Source organism: Vicugna pacos, chromosome 2, assembly GCF_048564905.1.
Source record: "Vicugna pacos chromosome 2, VicPac4, whole genome shotgun sequence".
Classification (NCBI taxonomy): domain Eukaryota; kingdom Metazoa; phylum Chordata; class Mammalia; order Artiodactyla; family Camelidae; genus Vicugna; species Vicugna pacos.
This window is the reverse complement of record NC_132988.1, coordinates 44,252,890-44,273,724: the sequence shown is the minus strand read 5'-3', so window position 1 is coordinate 44,273,724 and position 20,835 is coordinate 44,252,890. Positions and strand designations below refer to the sequence as shown.

Genomic DNA, 20,835 nt, shown 5'->3' with positions numbered 1-20,835 from the left:
GTACATGAGCTGATCATAGACCCTGGGATGGCCCTCCCTCACCTGACCTTTAAAAATGCCTCCCTGAAACCCATCGGGGAGTTCAGGTGATTTGGGCATTAGCTGCCCTGGACTCCTTCCTTGTCTGGCGCCTTACAATAAATGCTGCACTTTCCTTCACCACAACCCGGTGTCAGTAGATTGGCTTTACTGCACTTGGGGGAGCAGACCCAAGTTTGGTTCGGTAACAGTTTGACCGTGGTGGGATTTAAAGCTGAATCTAGGTGAGTTCACCAGCACGAAGTGAGAGAAATGACCCGAAGGAAGAGGCTGAGAAGAAGGCTAAGACCAGCAGGCCAGGCACAGAATGTGATGCCCTGAGGGGCTGACTACTGCTGCCTGGGGGCAGAGGAGGGTGAGAATGGTTAAGTGACTGTGAGGTTTGACACCAAGGAGGTCAGTGATTGTGCTGTGGTATCTGTGGAGAGGTCTAAAGAAAGGGTCAAAGAGAACTTCTGAAATGAGGAACTGAAGACCAGTTTTTCAAGAGCTGTGAGGTCAGTCATTATGACAGGTATTATGCTAAACATTTTACTTCAGGATGCAGCTTCATTTTCTCAAAATTCCAGTTTCCATTTTAAAGGTAGAAAATGAGACACAAAAAAAGACAGTAAATTGCCCAAGGCCAAGCAATGAGTAGGCGGTAAAGCTGGGATTTGAATTGTGCTTTTGTGAATCCACTGTCCTTCAACTACCTAACCCTTTAGTCCAGTCAATATAGCACTCCTGAGTAAATAGATAATTTAATGTCATTTTCTAATAAATAAAATATGTATGATTGACTAAAATATTTATTTGAGAATTATACAGCAAAATTCCAATACAGCATAAACTTCAGAGACTTTTAAAAAATATCCAATAAAATTGTCTTTTCTTTTTCTCGAAGTACTAATTGTGCAGTATCATTTCAATTAAAATGGAACTCTTGAGAGGAAAAGAGCAGAAAGAAGAGAGAGATCACAGCTTCATACATTGTGCTGAGAAACAAGAGATCTTCCTACGCGAAGGCTAATCCAGTCAAAATAATTGGCCACTTTGGTGTAAACGCCTGGGAACTCTGATTTTCCACAGTTTTCACCCCAACTCACAACACCCCAAACATAAGACACATTGTTGGCATCTTGACAGACCAAGGGGCCTCCAGAGTCCCCTTTACAAGCATCAGTGGAACCGTCATCTGTACCTGAGAGAGACAAAGGAGAAAGAAAGTCGCACGCTTACTTCCATTTGTCAAGGCTGCCATGCTGACTACCTGCCTCTTCCACCAACGTCTGTACCAACTTCGACTTTTTTACCCTCTCCTGACAAGAAGTAACACGCGCTGTCCCTCACAGACCCTGGCTAGGCCCACAGAGCCGTAGAGATGCTGGGTGGGAAATACTGTCTGTTCTACTCATTCTCCAAATCTAGCAAGTGCTCTCTCTGCTTTCTCTCCTTTGTGGAAGTATATACTATGATGAGTTAGCAATCTGAAAGCAGCATCGAAGGCTGGGTGGGAAAATAATAGGACTACCTAGTGCTTAGTCTGTATTCGTTGTTTTAATCCTCACCACAACCCTATGAGGTAAGTATCATTATCATCTCTTATTTTAAGATGAGACAAATAAGGCAGGGAGGGCTTAACTAACTTGTCCAAGGTCATCTAGCTAGTAAGTGGCAGAGCCTGGACTTGAACCCAGGCAGCCAGACCTCAGAGTTTGTCCTCTTAACTGTGATTCTGCCCCCTGCTAGATTTTGCGCTATTCTCCCTTTTTGTCCTCTGTAATCCTGAACTCCGTTTTAAGATGCGAGGGCACAGGGAATGGTCTGCTAACTTTCTTTTCACTCTAATGACTTCCTAAGATTTTTAAATCACTGTATCCAAGAAGTTATAGGATGCCAGTAACTCTGCCATTTTCTGTAATCCACTATGTGTAAGTGGTTTCAGTAGAGCATCTGAAATGCTCTATGCTGGCGGGGACCCTGCCTTTGAGTCAGCACCAGAAGTACCGACTGCTGTAGTTGTGTTAGCCAGGGGCAGTGGTTTCTCTATGATATTAAAGGAGAGAGTGGCAGGTATTGTAAGAAGTGCAATGGGATTTCCAAGGAGGGAGAATTTACTTCCAAATGGATGAATTTGAAATGAGGTTATTTGGATTTTTATTTACAAGAGGTTTGGGTTGGGTCCTGGATATACCACTTCTTGTCTGTAAGGCGTGGGCAGCTGATGTAGCTGCTCTGTGTGTCACTTTTCTCATCTGTGAAGATCACCAATTTTGCAGATGAGGAAACATGCTCAAAGTCACACCAATTGCAACCGGTAAAAACCAGAATATAAACCCAGGCAGTCTGGTTCCAGAGTCTGTGCTCTTAGTCACCTGGCTATACTGCTATGTAATAGCTTAACGAAGATTCTTCCTCTGGGTAGTAAGTTGTGGGAACTTGAGCTGAGGGGAAGGGACCGAAAGAATTTGATGATGCAACAGCTAGAAGGCCAAAGGAAAGGGTTTGAGGCCCTGAGCAGGGGGTGACAAGGTGGGGAGGGAGAGGAGTTTGGTAGCGGGTATGGCGATATCTCCGAGAAGCCCCTCAGTACTTACCTGCACACAACATTTCTTTTTCAAAGTAGCGATTTGAATAAAATTTAGAGCAGTTGTCTATTAGATGAACTTCACCCCACTTAAGTGAATAGACTTTTTGGTCATCTAAACAAAGTGAGAAAACAAACAGACATTTAGAAGTTACAAATGAGTAATTGAAATAAATTTTTACTCTCATAATTTAGTAGACCATCAGGACCATTAAAAAAGATGTATATTCTTTAATGTATTTGTAAACCTTTGAGGATAATTCATTAACGTATTTAATCACACACTGCTCATATCCCCAGTTTGTATAATTGTCTTTCTAAAAATAGTCAAGGGGCATTATTGAACCTAGGGCCCAAAGTCATGCTCATTTAATAACGAGCTGGGTGCTCTGAGGTGAACGAGATAGACTCCTTCTGCTCTGACCACTGAGTTCGGGGGGATATCTATCAAAATCTGGGATCAGTGTCTTCTCACATAAATAGCTCCTGTCTTCTTACAACCTCTTATTTTCTTGAAAGTGCTTGTTAGAGTGAAAACAACTTTTTAATATAAGAATTTAAAATGAAGAAAACACATATGAAGTTATCAGTATCTATGTGTTTTTGTGTGTCTGTGAGGAACTCCATCTCCTAAATGATTTGAAAGTGATTGAAAGAGGACTTAGGATTTCCTTTCCACTTAAGTTACAGATTTGGGATTTGAACATTTTTGGTCCAAGGAAAGAGAAGGGCCAGGTACAGTTACTGACTAACAGTGCAGGGAAAAACCTAAGAACACAGCATGAGTTGTCTCAGGTTTAGGGAATGAATCTTTGCCCCATCTCCCCTCATCTTTCTCCGAGCTTGCAGCAATTTTTACCTGCTCTAGGAGGGCAGGGGAGAAGCCTGATTCATTCACTGCTGCACCAGCACCAGTTTCACGCGAGCACAAAGTACTTGCTTAATAAATAGTTATGTAATTAAGTAATGCATAAACTCAGTAATTCAATGATACACTAAACACTTTATGCCAAATGACTTGCCTCCTTAATTAATCTATAAACTACCTGGGGACAGAGACCTCTGGCTTATCCTGAGAGGACACCCCGACAGACCCCAGCTCTGTAGTGAGCACATAGTTGTTAACTGTAGGACTAAAATTCTTCTCTTCCGGGAAGCAGAGGGAGAAAAATAAATCCACCAACATATATGGCAAATCAGGAAAGAGTTTTCTTTTTTCTCTTTCAAGTCCTACTTCAAGTTAGTCTTAAGATGACTACCTTCTTCAGGATAAGAGCGTTCCAAAAATTAGTAATTTATTATTTCCCCTAACTCAGGAGAAGCCTTCAAAAACTAGCTCTTGGACAGTGTGAGTAATTTTTAATGACTCAGGAGATACATCCTCCCCTGAACTCTTGTTTTGTATATTTCTCGAGGCATCTGTCACATTCTGCTGGCTGACAGTGGCATTCATGTCTGATGGCGCTTCTGGACTGTAAGTCCCATGAGAGCTGGCTTTTGTCATTCTACTTTGTAGCCTCAGCACCTAAGTTTGTTGACTGGGTCCATATTTTTCATCAGTGAAATACTAACACTTTGGCATTAATATCTTGCACTCACAGTAAGGGCTCAACAAATGTGTAAAACCACATTTGATTAATAAACAAATCAATGCATAAGAACATACCTACTAGTTTACAGAAAATACATAGAATAGAAGCACATATTAAATGCCACATAAGGATACACTCAGACAAATTCAAGGCATGGAAATTCTAAATAAGAATGACCTAGTTTCATTTAAAATACTTAACTTAAAAACATTTTTTTTTGACAGCAGTTTTTTGGGGGAGAGCAGGTAATTAGGTTTATTTATTTGTTATTATTATTATTTTTTAATGGAGGTACCGGGGATTGAACCCAGGACCTTGTGCATGCTAAGCACACACTTTACCACTGAGCTATATCCCGCCACCCTCATTTAAAATAAATACATTTTAAATAAAAGAAAGAGGTAACAGTTCTAAATTTAAAGAGATTTAAGAAAAACAACCACTAAATGCAATGTTTGAACTTTGTTTGGATTCCAGTGGAAATAATCTGGCTGTAAAAATATTTTGTAAATAATGGGCAAAAATTAAACACAGATGGTTATTAGATGATAACAGAAAATGAATTAGAAAATGAATGGAATCATTTTTATTTTGTTGGGTCTGAATGGTATTGAGTTTTTGTTTTTGTTTTATTAAGTCCTTACCTGGTAAAAATGTATAGTGGAGTATTCATGGGTGAAATTACATGATATCTGGGATTTGATTTAATATGCTCCAGGAAAAATAAGTGTTGGGGGGAATATATTGAAAAGCTCCTGATTGTCCTTTGGATCCATTCTCCACCCTTCTGTGCCCTCCCCTGCCCAGAGAGCCTGAGTGGGAGGGACTGCCTCAATAGGAATGTCTTCACTTCTTTCCAACAGGGGACTTTGGCAGAAGGGAAGGAGGGAAGGCGTGAGGATAGCAGGAGTGGAGCTGGCTCTAACCTTCAACCCAAGGTCATTACTTCTCTCAAGGTAGTCTGCTCTGAGGCTCTTTCTCCTTCTGGTAACTTCTCCTTTGCCTTATGCCTTCAGATCTCGGAAAGGACTCAGCTCTGGTCCTGTTAGTCCTGGGTCCATGCAAAGCCCTTGTGGTTCCCCAACCTGCCACCCACAACTTTGTTACTAACCCCTTTATAGGTAAACTTTCCTAATAATCCTACTGTGATTGTGATCAATTCAGGGAGCTAAAACAAGAATAGTAGAATGATAACTGTGAAAACTGCATGATGAAAAGTACGCTTGTCAATGTGACAATGAGTGTGTATATGTCCATGAATGACTGAAAAATTGTGCTGAACACTGGAATTTGACACAACATTGTAAAATGATTATAAATCAATAAAAAATGTTAAAAAAAAAAGAAAAGTAGGCTTGTCATACTTTATCTCTGCTTTTGTGTTTACATGTTAATGTGCATATGAAAGTTTTTTAAAAACAACAAATATAAGGACATAATACTTTCTGGATGAATTAATTACTAATACAATTCAGTATTTCATAAGTCTTGAGTATTCAAACATACCACAAATGCAAGTTAATTTATATGCATATTTTATACTTTTCAATATGGAATTTATAAAGAATGTTTTGGAATAGGAGTTTATAAGATCAAGTTATTTACACAGAGAGTTTGAGATCAAAAGGAAGCTGAATTTCTAGGCTAACTCTTCAAGATGAAGGAAAAAGCACTGGCTAATTTAATTCTAATCTATCTCTAATTTAGGAGATCTTTTAAGCAAGTTGTCCTTAAGTGTCTACATCTCTTGCTCATATGAATGTTCACTTCCAGTCTTCTTAGAAGCTCAAGGAATGTATTCTTTATGTTCCCTTTCTCTTTGTGGGATGTGGGGGTGTAAAAATGGAGAACAGGGAGCAGAGAGGAGAGAGCAGCAGGGTTGTAGGATCGGTGACTCAGCCTATACTAGGACTATCCCTTTGAAAACCTTTTTAATCCTCCATCAGTACCTTTCCAATGAACCCAAAAAGTCCATGCTGGATGTCCCCCTGTCACTCTACTTTTTTCTTGATGAATGGCTAACCCTCAATGTATGTTTTAGTAGCACAGAGTACAGGTATCCTTTGAGACTCTGCATCAGGATCTATTACATAATTGGTAGAACCCAGGGAAAATTGAAAATGTGAGATGGGGCCCTTGAAAAAATGATTAAGAAGTTAATGATAGTGACAGCAGAGCAGTAAACAAGGCCCTACGGTGCCCAGAGCTGGGGTGCTGGACACCTACTCAGGTCCTAAGCCCATGAAGCCAGCCCTGGCTGACACTCACTTTCCTGGATTTGACACCATGTTTATCTCTGAGCACTCAGAAATTAGCTCCAATGCATTTCTAGTCCCATTCCTTTTCAACCTCTGAATTCTGATTAACAAGCTATAAAACATATACCTCTCTCTCGACCCCAGCCGGAAATGATGCATTTATCGTTAGGCTGAAATAGATATGGAGACCAGGGAACACAGGCAGGGACTGAATTAAACAGCATACATTCTTTTCGGCTCGGGTGTTTTTTCATTTCAATCAAAGCTATGTCATTTTGGTAAGTGCTCCCATTGTACTTCTCATGGATAATAACTTCATTTACCGACTGAACGGTTATCTCAGGGCTGGGCATTAACCAGTCTGTAAATGATGCCCATATTTGGTAATGATGAGTTTTGCTGGCTCTGTAACAGAAGGAAAAAGGAAATAAATACATTGGGAAAAAAAAAACCCAAAAATTAGACTTCTGATGCTTCAGCTTTATAACTTTCCTTTTTAAGGAGATTTTTCATTTTCCCAGGTTTTTAAAAATTATTTTTCATCCTTGCTGTCATGAAGCAGTGCAACTAAATCTTCTTAGGGCAGAATTAAAGAAAGTCAATAGGTAAATGGAGAGAGGAATAGTTCATCTAATTGCTCAATGTCAGGGACAGAAAGATGTCACTAACAACCCAAGATGCCAGAAGTAGAATGAGTTGGCTGCCTCTGAGTGACAGCAATGGCACTGAAGGTGCTCAAGCAGAGACCAGATGGCATCAAGCCAGAAATGTGCTTGAGGAACTGGGAGGGCAGAGCACAGACTCTCATTACACTACTAACCCCAGAGGTTCCCAGGGCGAAGACCACAGCAATCATCATCTTGACCTTTAAGACTGATTTCATCTTAACTTTGCATTGTGTTTATTTGCACACAAGCTTTTCCTCCTGTTTGTGCTACTTGAAGTCAAAGAGAGGGTCTTATTCATCTATGGGTAGATGCCTGTGCCTAGTAGTGGATCTGGAACACAGTAGCTGCTTGAAAACTTGGTGGAAATGGTGAATGAGCTAAATAATGTCTGTCCTCATGCCTCACTCCATTTTCATACCAATTTTCATCTTGTGGTTTCCGGCAAATCGAGCATCTACCACCATTGTCTCAGGGAATCACCTTACAGTTAAGCAGTGATGTCCTAGGAACTAATGGGGCGTTCAGGATGCTTTTATTTATACTTAGTATTCCAAGAATGCTGTGCTTCATATTAATTTGGGTTGTTTTTCAGGATCAGAGGCTCTGAATATTGTTTACAGGTTAAGTCTGCTTATCCATTCAATTTACTCAGTAGATATTTGGTGCGCACCCACCATTACATCAGGCACTGGGCTAGCCACTGGGATGCGGGAATGGGCAAGATCAGGAAGAGTTCCTGCCTTCGTGGAGCACAGGGTCTAGAGAAGGAAGCAGCATTAAATGGATAATCCCACCATTGAAGATATGTATTCTACTGGGAAAAGTGAGAGGAACTCATAGCACATGGGCTTCTGAGAACTTATCAGGAAGGCTTTGACTTCAGGGAACCAGGGAAGGTTCTCTGAGGAAGTGAAGGTTGAGCTGAGATCTGAATCAAGAGTAGCACTAACTAGGGAAACATGGTAGGAAAGGCGATTTCAGGGATGGGAAACCATACATGTAGGTCTCTTTGCAGCAGGGAACAAGGTACATTTGAGCGGCTGAAAGGAGCCCAGAACAGATGGAGCAAGGAGCAAGAGGTGACGCTGTGAGGCAAGATGAGATTGGCAAAGGTAAGTAGATCACTTGGGGCCAGATGAGCCATGTTAAACATTCTGTTGAGTTTTTTTTTTATCCCAAGAGGAATGCAAAGCCATTGAATTTTAAGTGGTAAGTGGTCAAAACCAGCTCTAGAACTACTACTCTCACTGCACAGTAGGCAATGGAGAGGTGGGGGCAGGGCTGGGCAGAGTGAACATCGGGGAGCTAACCAGGAGGTGGTGGGTGTTAGTGAAATCCAGAAGAGAGGTGAAAGCAGGATAACAGTGGGGATGGAAAGAAGCTTTGAGAATTAAATAATTAGAAATTAAAAATGCCATCTGGAGTTGGCGATATCCTGGCTGGGCTGTGGTAAGACTGATAGAATGAATGCAGTGATTTTTAGATTTCTACCTTGTGAAACTAGATGAACAGCATTGGTCATTTGCTAAGAAAATGAACACTAGGTCAGGACCATATTTGAGGAGAAAGGACGTATCATGAGCTCCATCTTAGATGTTTTGAATTTGATGTACTTCTGATAGAGCCAAGAGGTGCTGATAGTCAGCTGACTGTAGGATCAGTGATTGGAGAAGAGGTTTAGGCTGGAGATACCATTGTGTCAGCATACAGCGCTGTTTTAAAGTACAGATAATTTTAGAGAGAAGAAGTAAGAAGAGAAGAGGAAGCCAGGATACACACTGAGAAACTCCAGGATTTCACCTGAGCATCAGTGCTCAGTCACAGGAGGAGGAAACTGCAAAGAAGGATGAGGAGGCATGGTCAGAGAGGTAGGTAGCAAACCAAGAAAATGTTGTCTCACAGCAGCCAAGAGAATAGGGTCATTCAGAAGGAAGAGATGAAATTTGGTGCATTGCTCCAATCTACGAGAATCTTTATGGGTGTCATTCAACAGATTTCGTATCCCTCTCAATTTTGGGCCCCCTGCAGATTTTCCAAGCAGGCCTTCATCTAAGTTACTGTCAAGTATGTTGAACTTGATGTTACTCCAGCTCTGATACTGACTGGTAGGGTAGCTTTAGCCAAGTCATGTAACCTCCAGTCTCAGTCTGCTTATTAAGTAAATGAGAGAAATAATATTTACCTTTTAGTACTGTTGAGAATATTAAAATAAAATAACATATGTGAATGTGCTAGGCACAGTATCTGGTCTGTAAGAGGTGCTCAATAAATGATATTCTGTTCATTCTAAAGGTCAGAAGTGAGGCCAGATTCCTAAACTGTGTCCTCCCAGCTGATCTTGCGCCATGCAAATGAGCCAAGTGAAATAACTTGGTACCTACAGGCTTGATCTGTCCTTGCCAGCTGGAACCCACTGGGTTCTGGGGAACTGGCCTCTGGGATTCCGATCATGAATATCAGAGAGTATTAAGCAGATAATAGAGTGGGACTTGTAAATGACTATATACATTTTCATTTATCACCTGCCACAACCTCTATTACCCAATTTCTTCATTTTAGGACCCCAAATCTACTGGAGATGTTTTTTACCTGACACAATGTGCAGCAGTCAGAATCCAACAGCCACCGATATAAATTCCTCCACAGTTGATTTTATTTCCTTCCTTAATTGCCACCTGCCATGGGAACTGCCCCTGAAAAGACATTTATGTGGTCACTGCCATCCTACTAGACAGCAATACAAACAAGTGGCTGAAAGATATTTCCATTTCAAGACTCTCAGTCTCTTATAATTACATATCCATCCCCTCCCCCTTTTCAAACTTGGGCTGCTCCTGGGAAGTGACATGGTAACTTCTCATGCAGGTTTACCACTTTTGCCAGCTTTCCTCCTACGACTCGTTTCCGTCGAATGGGCATGTTCTTTTTAACTCCACAGGATAATTTAGGGAAAAGTGACTTTATCCATTTTCTTTCTTTAAGAAAGGAAGAGATTGTATCGTTATGATTTTGAAACCATAAGTGGGCAAACTTCCTGATTATCTACTGCAAAAACAGTAAAGTCACAGTTAGTATGAAGCAGACCAGATTCATTAGTAAGTTATTTTGGATGCTAAACTGTGCTGTTCACCTTGTTCAAAAACACGGGCTTAATATGAAAATTGGCTTGATTCTCTGAAGTTCTGCCTAAAGGTGGCGTAGCAGCAGAAAGAGGCTGCCTGGGGAGTTAAATGTGTACCAGCCTCTGGCAGGTGAGAGTTGCACATGCTCAGGCATTGCTGCTGTGACAATTCAGGATGGGGGTGACACCTCGGGATGGCGGTCACAGGGAGAACTCCAGCTTCTCACTTTCATGGGTTTTACTTTCTAGAGGCTGTTTATATGGGGCTCTTTTCAATAATGTTAATATTAACATTGATGAGGTTACTACTGAGTAAGGTCTATGTGTCAGACTCCAGGCTAAGTACCGTGTATATAGTTTATCTCATTTAGTGATCATATGAACTCTGAGAGGTGATGTGCCATGAACCCCTGGACAATCCAGGATCAGTCGGTGGGGAGGGGAGCTGTGTTTTTAGCCACGTGACATGTGATGATGTCTCCTTCCTCTGTGAGCCCTCAGGCGTGGCACATTTGTCACTGGGAAACATGGTAGAGCAAGACTTAAGACATGAATTTGCACGAGAATTCATGACAAAGGAAGAAAGTAAACATATAAGATGCTCTCCTTATTGTATCATGTCTTGAACATTTTTGCAAACTTGCTTCTTAGCCTCAAATGAGAAAGAAAAAAATAATATCATTCTCAATTACTATGAACATATAAGAAGGAGGTAGGTCCTCAAGGGAGAGATGTTGTGAACAAATGTTGATAGAATATTTTTTGGAGGGAGTCCCACCCATCCTAAGAACTGGGTTGGGTGAAGAATGTGATGATAAATTTTAAATTTCTGATTGGACTTTTGAAAGAGGAGAGACCTTATCTACTGAGGACTGTGAAACCAGCTTGGGTAGTATCTGAAAATTAATATTACCTTGAATAGAAAATAAAGGGCCTTTGTTGGAAATCCCTCGGACTGATATCTGTAACTTTGAGCTCTAAATCTTTCACTCATTGCCTGATTTTTTTTAAACCGTTGACTGATTTTGGGGCCTGACAATTAGAAGGGAGTCTTACATGAATTTCAGTTTTAAATCCCCCTAAAATAGGGAGATATTTCATTCCCAATTTGCATTTGAGCTTGTTACTCACCTAAGGTCACACTGCTAACAAACAACTGAGACAAGCCAGTCTGACTCAAAGCTCTTACTGATCACTGTCTTCCCAGGAACAGGGTACTTTAATTAAATTTGGCTGTAACTACCCAACTGGCCTGGATACAGATCTTCAGAGACCTTCTGTTATCATGGTTTAAAACGTTGCAAAAAAACAGGTTAATTCAATTACATGTATCTATTTCAAAACTTATGTCCTGGATCACATGTGAAATCTGATTGTTTTTTGACAAAACCGACCTGACAAAGCTCATAACAAGTAGAAAAACCATATGTGGGACTAGAGTATTGTTTTCATTTCAAAATTAGCCATATGTATGAACCCATTTTAAAAGCAGTTCTCAAGAAGCATTCATGTTTATTTTTCTTAAAAGTGGTAAGGAAAGAAGTAATTTTTTTAAAATTTAAATTAACATGGAAGGTTGAATACATGTATATTCATGTATGACTGAAAAATTGTGCTGTACACCAGAAATTGACGCAACATTGTAAACTGACTATAACTCAATAATAAAAAAAAGAAAGCCAAGAAAAATAACAATTTACTTAAGAGAAAAAAAATTGATATGTAAGGTAATTGTTACCTGAATCAATTATATCACCCATATGCATACATATTCACACATGTGCACATGACATTAAAATGCATATTTAACCAGTGAAGCACCAGTTAAAAAGAATAGTGTTAACTTACCTGCATCCATATCAGCAGTCAAAATTTCTGTTTCTTCTAGGAAAAAACAGACAAATGTTTAAAGTTATGTTTATAGTAAAAATTAAATCACTAAAATCATTTAAATTTTGATAATAATTTTCTGTCTCAAAACTTGTCCTACCACCTACAGACATAGAAAACAAACTTATGGTTTCAAAAGAGGAAAGGAGGGGAGGGATAAATTAGGAGTTTGGGATTAACAGATACAAACTACTATATATAAAATAGATAAACAACAAGGATTTACTGTATAATAGGGAACAATATTCAATATCTTGTAAAAACCTATAATGGAAAATAATATATAACTGAATCACTTTGCTGTACACCTGAAACTAACACAATATTATGAATCAACTATGTTTTGATTAAAAAAAACAAAAAAAAAAAACTAAAACAAAAAAATAAATAAAGAACTTGCTCTACCTCTAAAAAGGTCAGTACAAAATTCCAAAGCATATCATCTTATTTCTTTTCTGTAGCTAGGTAACCGTGAAGGCTCAAGATGAACTAGGTAGAAATTTTTCAGGCACAAACTAGAGGTGTCTGTTGGTAGAAGTGAATGGTGAGACTCATGGTGCTGCAGCTTTCTGCATTTAGAGCAGGCAAAATGCCCGGGTCAGAGAAGAAAAGCACTTTCAACTTCACATAAGGTTGGAAGCTGTCATCGACACTGACCAAAAGAGTCCTGAGCTGACACTGAAAAGGATCCTTTCATTTTGTGCATAATAAGGCACCTCTTAACAGGGGTCATGCAAACAAAGATATTTCATTGATTTCAGTATTAGGCAAGGTTAGTTTTAGGCATCTGGGATGCAGAAGTCAAAAGTTAAACAAAAACAAAAAGGTTCCTTTTCTTTTCTTCCTTAGACTTCTGTTTGAATTTATATGGGACGATTCCACCTTCACTCTGCTGTCCTAGAACATTTCAGTCACAGACAGGATCATAATTACTTTGACCTGGGGATCCAAACGTGAATTCCCACATGTTTTTCTGTCTGGAGGAGCATACAGCCCAGAGGGGCAATGTTACTTTGCTGCAGCAATCCTGTGTCTTATCCCTCGATTTCCCAAGTTCTTTTTGGGAGAGACATACATATGTCTGTTATGCCACATGCCTAGGTTATTTTCTGGGGCGGAGAGAGGCTCTACTCAGAGCTTTCACAAAAGCACCCACAGGAACCAAAGAGAAGACTTCATATTAACAAAGGAAGACAGGGAAAGTCCAGTGTAGCTGAGAGGTACCGACTATTAGAAGAGTAGCACAAAGCTCCAAAAGCCCAGACCATAAAAAAAAACAATCAATGACTTTGATTAAATAAAGACAAAAGATTTATATTCAACAAAGCTCACTATGGCTAAAGTTAATAGATGGGTGACAGAATGGAAGAAGGTATTTGTATGTTTAAAACTGAAAATGGATTGATATCTAGAATGCAACAAGAAGACTGCAGCCTCCATATGAAATGAGGCAAAAGCTGTGAAATGGCAAAAAAACAGAAGAAAGGAAAGGAAGAGGAAACTCAGAAAGCTAGTATGCATATGAAGAGAAACTCAAAATCACTGTTTATACCAACAATTCAAATAAATAAACAGTACCATATCACTTGAAAGTAAGAGACTAGCAAAATTAGAAAGCTGGCGAGTACTAAATGTTGGTAGGATTGAGGAGAGCCCTCAGGTAGTGCTGGTGGAGGTGAGGATGGTACAGCTCAGCAGAAGGACAGGCAGGCACTAGCTTGTTAAATTAAGGAGATGCATGCCCCAAGACCCAACAATTCCTTGCCCACATGGATATCTCAAAGAAATCCTTCCACACAGCCTTAAGAAGAGAATATTCATTACAGCGTGACTGTGGGGTGAGGGTCCATTACTGAGAAGGTAGAGAGTAAACTGTGAAAGATGAACACCACAGTGTGTTTTATTATGCTGCAGTGAGAAGCAACAGATTAGATGGACACAGAGCAACATGGGCAGATCTTCAAAACATAATGCTTTTTTAAAAGATCAAAAGGAAATATAAGGTCTCCAATACAATACTAAGTGAACTAAAAGTGTACTCTCACGAGACAATACCCACTGAATAAGAATGCATAGAAACAAAAAGACATACACATCAACTCACATTAAAATGGTTGCCTGTGGGGAATGGGAGTAAGGTATAGGGCTAAAGGAACATGAATAAAGCAAGAGAGGGCCCTTGCCTGGACCAGAGATAATCAGAAGTATCATTACCTCAACTCTTTGCACCTGATGTCCCAAGCCAGGAAGGAAGTAGAGGCAAGAGGTAGGGAAGGGGAAAAGGAATAAAGAAGAGGAAACAAACTAGAGAAAACAAAGAAACAAAAATCCCCAGCAGCCTTGGAAGGCAAAATGAAAGGTGGGAATACAAATAAACAGTTGAAATTAGTCACTTGGAACGTGGGTGAGCTTGAATATAGAAAAATCTCCCTCAGAATCCTAAGACATCCTGAGGGAGACCATGAACTTCTGGTGGTCATTTTATATGAATAACGAAGAAAAGGATGACCCCAAAGAGCTGGAAGGTTTGGGGACATCTGGCTTACAAAAGTAAATAAGAAGGCAGCTATCATGAAAAGATGTCATCTTTCCTCTGGTGGCAGTTTCTTCAGGAATCGCCTTAGTTTTGAGGACAAAGTAAAGCGAGAGAAGGGTGTATGGCAGAGGTGCAGGGAATGTACCTTTCGTGGCTTTTTGGTTAGCCAGCTGTGGGTCGCGAGAGTGAGAATGAAAGTTTACCACACCGGGCAGAGAGGCCTCTGTGCCTAAATGAATGTGAAAACTGGCCACATCATCCTCAGTTACTAGTTACCTCAGACTATAAGGTGACAGCAGTACCTGTGTTTTGTTTCAACTCTGCAATATCCCAAGAACTTAACAAAATGTTTACCTTGATCTGCATGTAGAAGGTGTGAAAAAACAAAACCCCAAACAAAATATTTACCACAGCAAAGGATAATTTTTATTTGAGAAAAATACCTATCATAGCAACATATTATACGTTTATCATAAAAGCTATAATGCCTTATTCTTGTTTTCAATTCTATAATATAAATTTAATGTTATAAAAATAGATTTACCTTTAATTTCAGGATGTTCAGTTCCTAAAAAGAAAATGAAAAACTCACTGTAGCAAAGAGATCATTTTCACTCAAATAAAAGATAAATCAATCAATAATATTTTGGATAGTATAATGACTTAAATTAGTACTTACAAAAAGATAAAAGGGAGCCATAGTACACCATCTTACTTTGATTTTTAATACTGATTAACAAATGTTTCATCTTATATTTAAACACACACCAATTTCACCACAGCAAGGAACTCATTTTAACTTGGGTTTTAAAAAGAGATTCACATTTTAGATATATTTGAACACATACCCAATGGCAAATTTACTATTACTATGCCATAACACAAAATTTATTTACTCTTTTAACTTATAATAATAAAAAGTGAGCTAATAAGGGATAAATGAAATTAAGATATACTCCAAACTTCCCTTGGTTTAGTGATCCTGATCTGTCCACCGAAAAGGAGAGATCAATGAATATATTAATATATTTATTTTACATCTCTGCTCTCACTTGCTGTTTCTTAGAGAGGGGAATATTAGAATCGTTACTAAAATACAAGGCAGAGCTCAATCTAAAGATAGGTAAAGTGAAGTAACAATGACAGTTGACTAAACGCATTTTTGATATGCATTCGAGAAATTAATAATAAAAGTAATCTTTATGTTACAGTTACTCCCTTGCAGTAGGATTTTTTTTCTGATAAACTAACAACTTCTTTGATCTTAAACTTCAGAGTTTTAAATCACAAGGAGGAGAAGGAGGGAGAGAGGAGGGAAGAGGAGGAGAAAGAAGAGAAGAAACCCCAAGTATTATTATACTGAAGAAGTGACATCAAACTGTAGAGCTTCCGAGAAAGACAAATACTGTATGATCTCACTTATATATGGAATCTAAAAAACCCAAACTCATAGGAAAAAAAGGTCAGATTTGTGGTTACCAGAGACAGGGACCAGGGAATGGGGAACTGGGTGATGGCAGTCAAAAGGCACAAACTTGCAGTTGTAAGATAAACAAGTACCGAGGATGGAATGCACAGCATGGGGACTATGGTTAACGCTGCTCTGAGGTATATCTGAAAGTTGCTTAGAGAGTAAATCCTAAAGGTTCTCATCACAGAGAAAAAATATTTTGTAACTACATGAGGTGATAAATATTAACTAAACTTATTGTGGTAATAACCTTGAGGTATATGTTGTGTCAAGTCCATGTTTACATCTTAAACCTGTACAGTGTTGTATGTCAATTACATCTCAATGAAAGTGGGAGTGAAGGAAGCTGTCAAGTTTCATAGGCAAAAGTCATGGTTTACTGTCCTCCTCCCTGAAATATTTGTCAAAATTTCTTTCTCTCCTCTCTTCACTACATTTAACAAACATAAAAGGATTTTGCTCAACTGCTTCATACTCTTCAAAAGAAATGATGTAATTTGAAATCCTAAAAAGTGTGTTTTTTAAGAAGAGATATCAATGGAAAATTAAACAAAATTTCTTTAAAGTCAAATACTTGGTATACTAAGCAATTATACGTGTATAATTAATATCAATGAACTTATCTATACATATCTTCAACATTTATTTAACACCTGTGTGGAAGGCACTTTACCAAGGACATTTGGAATGTAAAAATAGATTCTGTTTTCAAGATGTTTACTTTTGAGAAAGGAAGGTGAGACAAGCACAAAAATTCACCGTAAACTGTTATCAGTCATTCAGTAGTGTCCTGACACGGGACTTTAGCACTGCACAAGAGGCTGTGGTATCACTACCAACCTGTGCTCTGTGTCAATGCTTAAAATCACCCATGGTGGGAGTAATTCACACCACAGAAATTATCCAAAGCTACATACAAATCAGGGATTCCTTGTCCCTCTTCAAAGCCAATTGTTAAACAATTATCAGCCCAGCACAGGATAGGGTGCACCAGTGAGGTGGGTATGAATACACCCACTCCTCTGGCAGCCTTCCCCATCTCTGAAGAAAGCAGCAACATCCTTTCAATTCTCAGGCCAAAACCCCCAGAGTCATCTTTGACTGCTCGTTTGTTCTCATACGCGCATCCAGTCTATCAGCAATTTTTTTTGGCTCTAGTTTCCAAATACAGCCAGGATCTGACTGCTACTTGTCATTTCCATTCCTCCCAGCTTATCCTAGTCACTATCATCTCTTCCCTGGATATCTTATTGCAGTAGCTTCCTGGCTGGTCGCCTGCTTCTCCCCTCGCCCACATACAGCTTGTTCCCTCCCCAGCAGCCAGAGTTATCTTGATTTAAAACGAAAGTCAGATCCGTCAATCCTCTGCTCAAAGTCCTCATTTCATTCACTAACAGGTCTCGCTTGATCTGCCCTCATCTCCCCCACCCAACCTCCTCTCCAGCCTCTCCTACTGCTTGTCCTTTATCTTTCACTACCCCCACCTCTAACCCCAGCCACACTAGCCTCCTGGCTGCTTATTCAGCAAACACACTGGGACGCTCCTGCCTGAGGAACAGTGCCCTGGTTGTTGCCTCTGCCTAGAACACTCTTGCGCAGACATTCATGTGGCAGGCTCCACCATTCCCTTCAGCTCTTTACCCAAAAGTAACCTCAGCCAGTGAGCCTTCCCAGGCCACCTCATCTCAAATTTCAGAACTTACCCTCCTCCAGAGGGGTAATTTGTACCTTCCTTTCTTGTTTTGTTTTTTCTTAGTACTTATTATTTTACTGGATATTTTACTTATTTCTCTTATTTATTCTCTCTCTTCCCCTACTAGAATGTAAGATCTATGAAGGGGCAGGGTTTGAAATGTTATTCACTATTGTAACCCCAGCACCTAGAGCAGGACCTGGCACAAATAGTAATAACTTAATAAATACTTATTGAGTAGATGAATGAATGTAATAAATTAGGGAGATTTTTTTCCTTCAGAAAGCATTGATAAGAAGTCAGTCTGTGTGGAACACAGTAGGTACTTAGTAAATATTTTTCACCTTTGGAGGTTTTCCAATGAGCACCAAAAAGCAAAAAGCACCAACTCACTTACGAAATAATTAAATATCATTCTGCCTTTCTATGATGAACTGCATTTCATGGAAACAAAATACTTCTTCTCTATAGAATTCAGTTAATAAATGCAGAAGAAATGTTGAATTAAAAATTGCCATTTTACAGTCTCTATTGACAAACTGGATCCAGGCAACAATTACAAAGCCTCCTAAAACCCCTGGATCAAATAATGGAAAAAAGTAACCACAAAACTTTAAATTACCTTCACAACCAATTTCATCTTCTCCTGTAATGCAGTCCACCTCACCATTGCACTTATACTGCTTTGGAATACAAACACCTGATTTACAGAAAAAACCTTCATCTCGGCACCCTATGAAAACATAATCAGAAGAGAGGTTTTTTTTTTTTTCCAGTACTTAAAAAAAATTCATTAATTTACTTTGGGGTGGAAGTAATTAAGTTTTTATTACTATTTTTTTTTAATGGAGGTCCTGGGGATTGAACTCAGGGCCTTGTGCATGCTAGAAACACACACTACCATTAAACTTTATCCTCCCTCTTTTTTCATCCTTAAAATTGAACGAGGTGGGAGGGTATAGTTCAGTGGTAGAGTGTGTGCCTAAGATGCATGAGGTCATGGGTTCAATCCCCAGTACCTCCACCAAAAGTAGTAAATAAATAGATAAACCTAATTATCCCCACCCCCCCAAATTTTTAAATAAAATTTTAAAAAGTTAAAAAAAATTGAATGAGATGGAATCTTATTTCAATGGTAAAGTTGTTTCTACTTTCTTAGTCAGAAGAATGCATTTGTGGGTTTAAAGGCTGGATTCATCTCTACCTTTACAGCACAGCTCATCACTCTGGTCTCCACAGTCATTGACACCATTACAGGCCTTCTTTTGAGGAATGTATTTCCCATTCACACATTGAAAGGAGTCTGTTGGAGAAACTGTAAAGGAGAAATTATCTTGGTGAAATTTATTTGTGGAATTGCGGGTGACATCTTTATCATGTTTGGAATAAAGGGGGCATTAAAAAAAAGTCAGGCAGAAATGAAAGATGATATAAAATGCATTGGTGGTAACATTAACATAGCATATATGGTTAATAAGGAAAAGAAATGCCAAAGCTGACTTATGCAGGCCTTTTTATAATCTCTGAAGACCAGCACTTATTGTGGAGGACTGGCTGAGATTGGGGGAGGGGATTCAGGAATCAGAAGCCCTTGGTGTTCACTCATTCCTTTCATGCTACTGCACTAGTACCACCCCCCCCCCCATGACTTACTTGGGCAGTGCCATTTACATATTAATAGTACTTATTTTTAGCACCAAAATAGGCTTTGGCCTTTAACACTATGTGTATGGCTAAAATACTCCAATGTCAGGATGGAGGAGAAAAGTGACAGTGACCACCTGGCAACTGAGGCACAGATGTGGTCACTTCAACTTGTTAAAGGAAGGTGTGTTGACTGGACCTCTCAAAGGAGATGCAGAGTTTCTTCTAATGTTTAATTTGTGTTTGCTGTATCAACTTTGATTCAGATGTTCAAGGAAGCAATGGGGAGTCAAGCAACTTTACTACCCAAATAGGAACCTGCATAGAAGTAATATTTGAATGGCAAAAGGGTACAGTAGGGGGAAAGCACCAATTTTGGTTCTAAAACCCAAAATAGGATTTTGCCTTCATGTGCAACTGGCAACAGGATATCTGTCATTTGTTTGTTTACTATAGATTTGGGGTGAAATAAACAACCTTGAAGGAAGGGAAAATATCAGGCAAGTACTCCACTAACCAGCATCCTCTGTGTAACACACCACACCAGCCAAACCCTCGGAACTGCTGGTTTTTCTCTTAGTAAAAGTACATTCAGCCAAACTGGTCTCTAATCCCCGACAGCGCACGTGTAGACATTCAGTGGAATTTATAGCAAGATCTCTTCTTTGAGTATAAAGAGCACCTCTGCAATCAAATATATGAAACATTAGGGTAGAAAAATTAGTACTTTGCATTTATAACCTTACTGTGGGAAGTAAGGGACTAGAGTAATTTCCTCTCATTTTCTATATTTGAGTGATAGATTGGGCAAGATGATTAAATTATCTGAGCTTCAATATCTTCAATATCTACAAAGGGAATGTAACAATCTCACCGAGTTTTGTAACGACTAACTAAAACAATCCATTTAAATGGACTGGCCAAAGTTCAAGGCACGGCAAGCACCCACAAATACTGGTTTCCTCTCCTCTGTTTCCTGTTAAGGAGGAATGCTTCTTCCAGACTCCTGATTCCTTTCCAACCAGAGATGTGTCATTCTTGGCCTCAACTTCTCTTCTCTAGGAAAGGGGGTGGATTAATTTGATCAGGGAATTTTGGAAATATAAATCAGCCAAGGTCAGCCCAGCACTTCCATTTTTTCCTTTTGGGGTCTTTTCCACCTGCCCCATGCAATAAGTCTTACCTGGTTGGCCCCATCATTACCTGGGATCTGGGAGATTAAGTTGGTTTAATTTTAGCACGTTCATTCTGCTTTTACACTAAGCTACATCCTCAATTCAGTCTTCACAGTACAAAGGTACTATTTTGACATCGATATGTCATTGCTTGGACTTCTTAGTTTGTTCAGAATTTG

At 39.3% G+C, this 20,835-nt stretch overlaps 1 protein-coding gene, 1 long non-coding RNA gene and 1 other non-coding gene across 7 annotated transcripts in view; 2 read left to right on the top strand and 1 right to left on the bottom strand.

Annotated features, from left to right (window-relative positions):
• The first annotated feature begins 9 nt into the window (after positions 1 to 9).
• Positions 10 to 5,343, top strand: LOC140686089 (uncharacterized). The gene is made up of 3 exons (XR_012059589.1): positions 10 to 263; positions 926 to 1,603; positions 5,064 to 5,343. It is a non-coding gene; the product is annotated as an uncharacterized lncRNA (long non-coding RNA).
• The window catches only part of CFI (complement factor I), a 52,163-nt gene continuing 32,140 nt past the window's right edge, over positions 813 to 20,835 (bottom strand). For 4 of the 5 annotated variants that reach the window (XM_072938689.1, XM_072938680.1, XM_072938682.1 and 1 more), the window contains 10 exons: positions 19,999 to 20,165; positions 19,042 to 19,152; positions 18,460 to 18,570; positions 15,218 to 15,241; positions 12,096 to 12,131; positions 9,998 to 10,101; positions 9,716 to 9,819; positions 6,586 to 6,863; positions 2,619 to 2,723; positions 813 to 1,222 (listed from right to left, as the gene is read on the bottom strand). In XM_072938689.1, coding sequence (XP_072794790.1) covers positions 1,005 to 1,222; positions 2,619 to 2,723; positions 6,586 to 6,863; positions 9,716 to 9,819; positions 9,998 to 10,101; positions 12,096 to 12,131; positions 15,218 to 15,241; positions 18,460 to 18,570; positions 19,042 to 19,152; positions 19,999 to 20,165 — 1,258 coding nt within the window. In that variant the 3' untranslated portion in view covers positions 813 to 1,004. The remainder of the gene's footprint in view (positions 1,223 to 2,618; positions 2,724 to 6,585; positions 6,864 to 9,715; positions 9,820 to 9,997; positions 10,102 to 12,095; positions 12,132 to 15,217; positions 15,242 to 18,459; positions 18,571 to 19,041; positions 19,153 to 19,998; positions 20,166 to 20,835) is intronic. The other variant, XR_012059586.1, reaches the window with a different exon arrangement.
• On the top strand, positions 18,789 to 18,861 carry TRNAL-AAG (transfer RNA leucine (anticodon AAG)). Its single transcript has one exon. It is a non-coding gene; the product is annotated as a tRNA-Leu (tRNA).